This window comes from Calliphora vicina, chromosome 1 (assembly GCF_958450345.1).
Source record: "Calliphora vicina chromosome 1, idCalVici1.1, whole genome shotgun sequence".
In the NCBI taxonomy this organism is placed as follows: Eukaryota; Metazoa; Arthropoda; class Insecta; order Diptera; family Calliphoridae; genus Calliphora; species Calliphora vicina.
Genome location: NC_088780.1, coordinates 95,543,829 through 95,551,753, shown reverse-complemented (window position 1 = coordinate 95,551,753; position 7,925 = coordinate 95,543,829). Strand labels below are relative to the sequence as shown.

Below are 7,925 nucleotides of genomic sequence, written 5' to 3'. Positions count from 1 at the left end.
TAAGAACATCAGATTTAAATTGAATTGAACCTTGCCAAAGACGGTTGCAAAACTGCGGTAAGCTGTTTGTCTCTATAACATAATATTAAATTAACTTTAACCTTTTTTTAGAAATAAACATAAATACTTTTATAAAGCATTTTGTTCAACGCAAAACCCGTCTTTTATTTACGAGTTCAACATTTTTATTTCGCACTTTTTTGTATATTTGTGTGTACAAAATAACTGCACTTGCTTGTCGCCGTGGTGTTTGTATTTCAAGCCAGAACAATTGGAATATTTAATAAAATTCAAAGATGTTACAACACTCTCCACTGCGCCGGAGCCCTCGTTTGAAAGGTGATAGCGTAACATCTGAACCTTCTGATGGTACACAGCCAGTGTCATCCGCAGCCAGCGGCACACAAACAACTACACAAGCAAGAGATGCCGTTAAAATTAAAAACGTGACTTCCACACCACCCGTCCAGATGCAGCCAGCATCTACCGATGATAGTAAAACTGCTACATCTGCCAATGCCAAAGGTGCTCAACAGACACAGTCCGTGTCAAAACCACCAGCAAGCCATTCCAAAGTCAGCACACCAGTTCAGACGCTACCGAAGACATCATCTACCAGCGTGCTAGAAATGCAAAAACACATTGCCATGTTACAGCGTCAACTTTCGGATGCTCAGGTGAAGCTTTCTGACAGTAATCGCCAGTGCCAAGAACTACAGTCAGCTATCCAAAGAAAAGACCAGGTAAGTGACCATAACCTCAAACATGTTAGTGCTTCGCAATCAACAATTTCCGCCATTGACCAACCGCCACCAACAACATTCGCATTGCATTATATAAGTCAACCAACGAATACATCGACAACTTACACAGCCGCCATGTCTTGTATGCAAACTGCTTCGACATCCAGCAGCATCGCTGCACTGCCGACGCAAGCAGCACAGACATCAAACGATTCGTTGGTTCTGCCGTCATTTTGTGATACAAACACAAACATGCCTTCGATGCAAACAGCGCCTACTATTACAAACAGAACCAATACGCCGACGCAAGCTGCACCTGCATTTAATCACATGTATGTGTCGCCCGCCACAAACAATCCGATACCGCCATTTTGGGAATTAAGTCAACAGCCCTCTACTGCAAACACAATCCCGAATTCAACCATCATGCCAAGGAAAACTCAAGATTTGCCAGACTTTTGCGGCGATCCAGAAGACTGGCCCTTATTCTACACAGCGTTCACTCAGTCGACTGCAGCGTATGGTTATACGAATTTAGAAAATAATCAACGTCTACAAAAATGCCTAAAGGGAAATGCGCGAGAAGTAATTAAATCTTTGTTGATTCATCCTGACAACGTTGATGCCGTCATAGAGCAACTTAAATTTCGGTTCGGCCGCCCTGAGCAGCTCATCCATAGTCAGCTACGTCAAGTAAGGGATTTGCCGCAAGTTTCAGAAAATAATTTAGTAAAGCTGGTTCCGTTTTCCACTAAAGTTAAAAATTTAGCAGTTTTTTTACAATCAGTGAATGGTCAACAGCATATAGCTAATCCGACTTTATTGGAAGAGTTGATAGCGAAACTGCCCATGAGCAAAAAATTGGATTGGGCCAGAACAGCTGCAAGTATTCAACCATACCCTACTATTATTGATTTTAGTAACTGGCTTAGTGATGTGGCCAACTTAATATGCAGTGTTCAGGAAGTTGACCAAAAAGATCAGAAACGCCGAGTCTTACTACATACCACCACGGCAAACCAACCAAAATGTCCTATATGTCAAAATCCTCATAAAATTTATGATTGTGATCGTTTTTTAAATATGAATACACAGGATCGATGGAAGGAAGTAAAAAGGATTCGAGCGTGTTTTTCATGTTTGAACGTTGGTCATACCACCCGAGAATGCCGCCGTAAGAAAACATGCTCGAATAATGGATGTCAACGCAAGCATAACAAACTACTTCATGAGAACACACCTTGTGATCCATCCTCTACATTGCCATGCCCTACCAACCAACCTCAAGAAAATGTCCTCAGCTGTTCTGCTAAAAGTAACAACAAATTGTTATTTAGAGTTTTACCTGTAACATTGTATGGTAAAAATTGTCATATGGATATATATGCCCTGTTTGATGATGGCTCATCCATTACAATGCTAGACAGAGAAGTGGCAGATAAAATTGGCGTCCATGGAAAAAATTGCCCTCTAAATATCCAATGGTTCGGTGGAAGATCAGCCTGTGAACCAGCTATATCGTTCAACGTTAAGATAAGTGGGAGCAATAGGAAGAGTTGCCACCTACTTAAAGATGTGTATGCTGTTTCTAATTTAAACTTGCCCATGCAAAGCCTAACGCACGAAGAAATTGAAAAGGTATTTAAAGGTTCACCTCATTTACCGGTTAAACCCTACACCAACGTAGTGCCAAAATTATTAATCGGTTTAGATCATGCATTTTTAGGGTTGCCATCTATCACCAATAACAACAACATGACAGGTCCATTTGCCTGTAACACTGAATTGGGCTGGGTGGTGTTTGGTCCTTGTCATAGACTATCACCTATACAACAATCGTGCCTTTTTGTAAATGTCAAAAGAGACGTCGACCTTCATCAAATAGTGACCGATTATTTTAACGTTGAAAATATGGGTGTAAGGGCAGCTCCTATTGTGGAATCTGATGAAGATGTCAGAGCCAAGCGGATTTTGAATGAGTCTACAAGAAAAGTTGGTGATCGATTCCAGACAGGTTTATTATGGAAATATGATGAAGTGAGCTTTCCAAACAGTTATTCTATGGCACTTAAGCGCTTAGAAGGTATAGAAAAGAAAATGAAGCGTGATCCAGTCTTCTCCAAAGCGTACAAAGAAGTCATGCAAGGATATATTGATAAAGGATACGTACGTAAGCTATCTTCAGATGACATCAAAGTGACCAGTTTCAGAAAATGGTATTTGCCACATTTTGGGGTAACCAATCCCAATAAACCGAACAAATTGAGGTTAGTTTTCGATGCCGCCGCCAGTGTACAGGACATTTCTTTGAATTCACAATTGCTGAAAGGACCCCAAGATATTGCGTCTTTGCCGTCTACGCTTTATAATTTTCGCCGCGGTCAAATTGCTGTTGGTGCCGATATTCGCGAAATGTTTCACCAAATTTTAGTGCAGCCATGTGATAGAATCTCACAAAGATTTCTTTGGAGGGATGGAAATACAGCAAATCCACCGTATGAATACGAAATGGTAGTTATGACTTTCGGAGCCGCCTGTTCACCATCCTCGGCATTATATGTCATGAAAACCAATGCACGAGATCATCGCGCTTTCCATCCTCGAGCCATTGAAGCTATATGCGATCACCATTACATGGATGATTTCGTTGACAGCTTTGACAGTGTAGAAGAAGCTGTAAGTATTTCAAAACAAGTGAGAGAAATTCACAAAAATGGTGGATTCGAACTAAGGGGCTTTATCTCAAATTCCGACGAGGTCATTACAACCCTGGATGGTAGTTTAATATCAAAACAAATTCCTGCCAATGATGGTACAGAAAGGGTACTGGGTTTGTTTTGGGAGCCTTCTAGTGACAATTTCATGTTTAATTTAAAATTTCATCGAGTTGACAAACTTGTCATGTCTGGCCAACGTAGCCCAACTAAAAGAGAAGTTTTAAGCATTATAATGTCAACATTCGATCCTCTTGGTTACTTGAGTCATTTTACAGTGGGTGGGAAGCTACTATTACGACAAATTTGGAAGAGTAATTGTCTTTGGGACGAACCAATACCCAATGCTTTAAATAGTTCCTGGAAACGTTGGAGGAGTCAAATGAACAATATTGCCAATTTTAGAGTTCGCCGTTTTTATTTTTCGTTTGGGAAGCCAACATCTCTACAACTTCATATTTTCGTAGACGCCAGTGAAGAAGCATTTGCTGCAATTGCCTATTGGAGATATATTGGTGATGGTGACATTTGCACTAGTTTTATAATTTCAAAAACAAAATGTAGTCCTTTGAAGAGAGTTACTATACCCCGGCTAGAATTGCAGGCAGCAGTTCTCGGTACACGTTTGAAGCAGAACATTTTAAGTGAGCACAGCCTTGTTCCAGACAAATGTGTATTATGGAGTGACTCTAAAACTGTGCTAAAATGGATTGCTAGTAATCACAGAAGATATAAACCATATGTCGCACACCGTGTAGCAGAAATTCTTGCTTCTACAGATGTTGAAAATTGGAGATGGGTATCAACAAAAGACAATGTAGCAGATGAAGCCACGAGATCATCAAACAATGTGGATTTTTCCTCTTCTTCTCGTTGGTTAAATGGACCAGCCTTCCTGAAATTGCCTGAAGAAGACTGGACAAAAGGCGAGATTGAAATTTCAAAAGAAGTAGATGAAGAAGAAATTTCCCAAAAGATGTCATTAATAATTATAAATGATAATATGGTTGATTTTAATAGATTTTCATCTCTTTGTCGTCTAAAAAGAAGTTTCGCATGGGTACTAAGATTTATAAATCATTGCCGAAAAGAGTATAACGTTTTACAAAAACATGGTCTCACCTCCCGTGAAGTAGAATATTCTGAAAAATTACTATGCCAGCTAGTCCAAAGGGAAGCCTTTCCAGATGAACTTAAATTGATTAAAAATAAACTATCTATACCAAAAACCTGTCATTTGTATAACCTGATGCCGTATGTTGATGATGATGGACTGTTAAGGGTGTATGGAAGAATAGATGCTGCTAGTTACTTGCCCTACAGTTCAAGGCGGCCAATAATTCTTCCCAAAAATCATAATTTTACAAAACTTGTTGTCATGCATTATCATTGTCAGATGATGCATCAAAATCATGAAGCGACGATTTGTGAAGTACGCAAAAAATTTTGGATACCTCAATTAAGAAGCTTACTAAAAACGATCGTATCTAATTGTCAACAATGCAAAATTAAAAATGCCAACCCTCAAGCTCCAATTATGGGACCACTTCCATTTGATCGCCTGGAGCCAAATATTGAGCCTTTCAAATATACTGGACTAGACTACTTTGGTCCTATAAATGTGTCAATTGGAAGAAGGACAGAAAAGAGGTGGGTGGCGCTCTTTACGTGCCTCACGCTTCGGGCAATTCATTTAGAATTAGCCTACGATTTGTCAACGGACTCGTGCATAATTGTCATAAGGAACTTTATAAATCGTAGGGGAATACCCGCCAGAATCCGTTCTGATAACGGCAAAAACTTTATTGGTGCCAACGAAGAGGCCAGACGATTTAGTGAAGTTTTCGATGCTAAGAGAATCCAAAACGAAATGTCAATGAAAGGCATCGAATGGATTTTCAACTGTCCTGTTAATCCATCTGAAGGTGGTATTTGGGAAAGGATGGTACAGTGCGTGAAGAAGGTATTACGACATACATTGAAGCAGATTTCTCCCAAAGAACATGTATTACACTCATTACTAATTGAGGCTGAAAACGTCGTTAATTCGCGGCCATTAACACACTTGCCTATTAGCCCACATGAAGAGGAGCCGCTTACCCCTAACCACTTTTTAATTGGCAGTGGAAATGTTGCCAATACACCATCTGTTGAATCACCTGATATAAAACCCTTCACTATTAAAAAACAATGGCGAGTTTCAAGGTGTTTGAGGGATAGATTCTGGAAGAAGTGGGTTAATGAGTATTTGCCAACGCTGACTAGGAGAGTGAAATGGTGTGAACGTACTGTTCCAATCAAAGTAGGAGACTTGGTGTTCATCTGCGATCCGAATGTTCCAAGAAGTCAATGGCGGAAAGGTTTGGTCACATGTGTTTATGCTGGTCCCGATGGTGTGGCACGAAGAGTCGATGTGAAGACTTCCACCGGTAAGTTGCAGCGCGCTGTGTCCAAGCTAGCCGTTCTGGACGTAGAAAGTGGTGAAGCTGATAGCTCCACGGGGGCGGGAGTGTTCCAGAATGACCCTGAATGTATTTCATAGTCTGACTTTTTGTATATTGCAGTTAGCAATTCATAATGAATGTCATTTGTCAATTTATTTGTGCCGCCTTTTGCATTCTTCTTTCTCTCATATTCTATGTTTCGTATGTCATAAGTAAGAACATCAGATTTAAATTGAATTGAACCTTGCCAAAGACGGTTGCAAAACTGCGGTAAGCTGTTTGTCTCTATAACATAATATTAAATTAACTTTAACCTTTTTTTAGAAATAAACATAAATACTTTTATAAAGCATTTTGTTCAACGCAAAACCCGTCTTTTATTTACGAGTTCAACACCCGGGATTTGTGAAAAAGAATCCCGGGATTTTTCGGGATTAACGAATCCCGGAATATTACAAGATTTTTTATATTTTCAGGAAGATTTTTCAAGCTTCTAAAATACCTAGAAAGCTAAATTTCAGCATACTTATAATTCTAATCTCGCCGAATCTTGTATACCCACCATCAATGGAGACTTGATTAGCACTTATATCGAAATTTATGTTAATATTATTATATACAAATTATTTATTGACAATAAAATATTTTGGACTGGACCTCACAAAAGTTGGTAGAAGGGTTTATTTTCATATACAACTTGTTTATGACCAATTTCATCACGATATTAATTATTATAACCCAATTTGGACTAGGGACAAATGTAGCCCGATTTCCGCAATACTGTACAGTATAATTTCGGAGTACTTAGAACTTATTTTGTGCACAATTTTTTAAGGATTGGCGCATATTCAACATATTTATGACTGCTCAAACAGTATTCCGGGAGACAATTGTATGGGGCTAGGGGAAATCATGGACCATTTTCAATACCAAACAAACCTTATATTTGTGGATAATTTTAGCCAGCTGGCTTCTTTCGTTTGTGCCCTATCGTGTTTTTAACAGACAGGCCGACATTTTTTGTAATATAATAAAACAATACTTTTTATTTTTAATATTAATATAGGGATGGAGCAAACATTTTCGACAAAAATTGTGCAGTTTCAATTGCAAATAACTTTTAAACTTCATTACCAATTTTTACACGATTGGTCTCATAGTAAGGGCAATGTACACTTTCCTAAAAATCCTCTTGCTTGAATATGGCATATGTACAAAAGTTATAAACTTTTCAATTTTGTTATGGATTTATCACGGTTAAATTTATTTTAATTCAATGCATTAGTTTTTGCTTTGTTATATTTTTTCTTATTCATATTAACGAAATAAATAGTTTTTATTGTTGAATTTGATGTTTTTGACGTTTAACTAAAATCCCGAAGTCCCGAAAAATCCCGAAAAATCAAGTGATCCCGGGATTTTTATTTCTAAAATCCCGAATCCCGGGATTAGTAAAACCCAGTCCCGTTTGGCATCCCTAATCTGTATGTATGTTTATTATTATTAGTTTAGGATCTATAGACGGCTAAACGGCTGAACGGATTTGCTTAAAATTTTTATAGTATATTACTGTATGTCTGGAAGGAGCTATAAGCTATAACAAGTAAGAGATCTATATTATCTTATATACCCTTCACCAAATTATACTTTAAAATAAATTTTTTTAAATATTTTTAGGTAAACAAAATTTAATTTTTTTTTAATTGTTTTTCAAATTTTTTATTTTACGAAATTGTTTTTTAATTTTTTAAAAAATTTTTTTTTCCAAATTTTTTTTAAAAAAATTTTTTAATTTTTTTTTTTTTTTAAAATTTATGACAAAAAAAAATTGTTGATGAAAAAAAAATCGTTGCAATGGACTTTGAAATATCTATATTGATATCCATATTGTATATATTAATGACTTAGTAATCCATATATAGATCAAAAATTGGTCAAAAATCGAGGTTGTCCCAGTTTTTTGCTCATATCTCCGTTATTTATGGACCGATTTTGATGATTTTAAATAGCAAACTTCTCGAAAG

At 37.4% G+C, this 7,925-nt stretch overlaps 1 protein-coding gene across 1 annotated transcript; it reads left to right on the top strand.

Moving 5' to 3' along the window:
• The first annotated feature begins 296 nt into the window (after positions 1 to 296).
• Positions 297 to 5,999, top strand: LOC135951645 (uncharacterized). The gene has a single exon (XM_065501330.1). It carries the CDS (start codon positions 297 to 299, stop codon positions 5,997 to 5,999), a length of 5,703 nt encoding a protein of 1,900 aa, XP_065357402.1.
• The last annotated feature ends 1,926 nt before the right edge of the window (positions 6,000 to 7,925 follow it).

Coding starts and splice junctions, on each gene's coding strand:
- LOC135951645 (XM_065501330.1), top strand. CDS start 297: ATGTTACAACACTCTCCACTGCGCCGGAGCCCTCGTTTGAAAGGTGAT.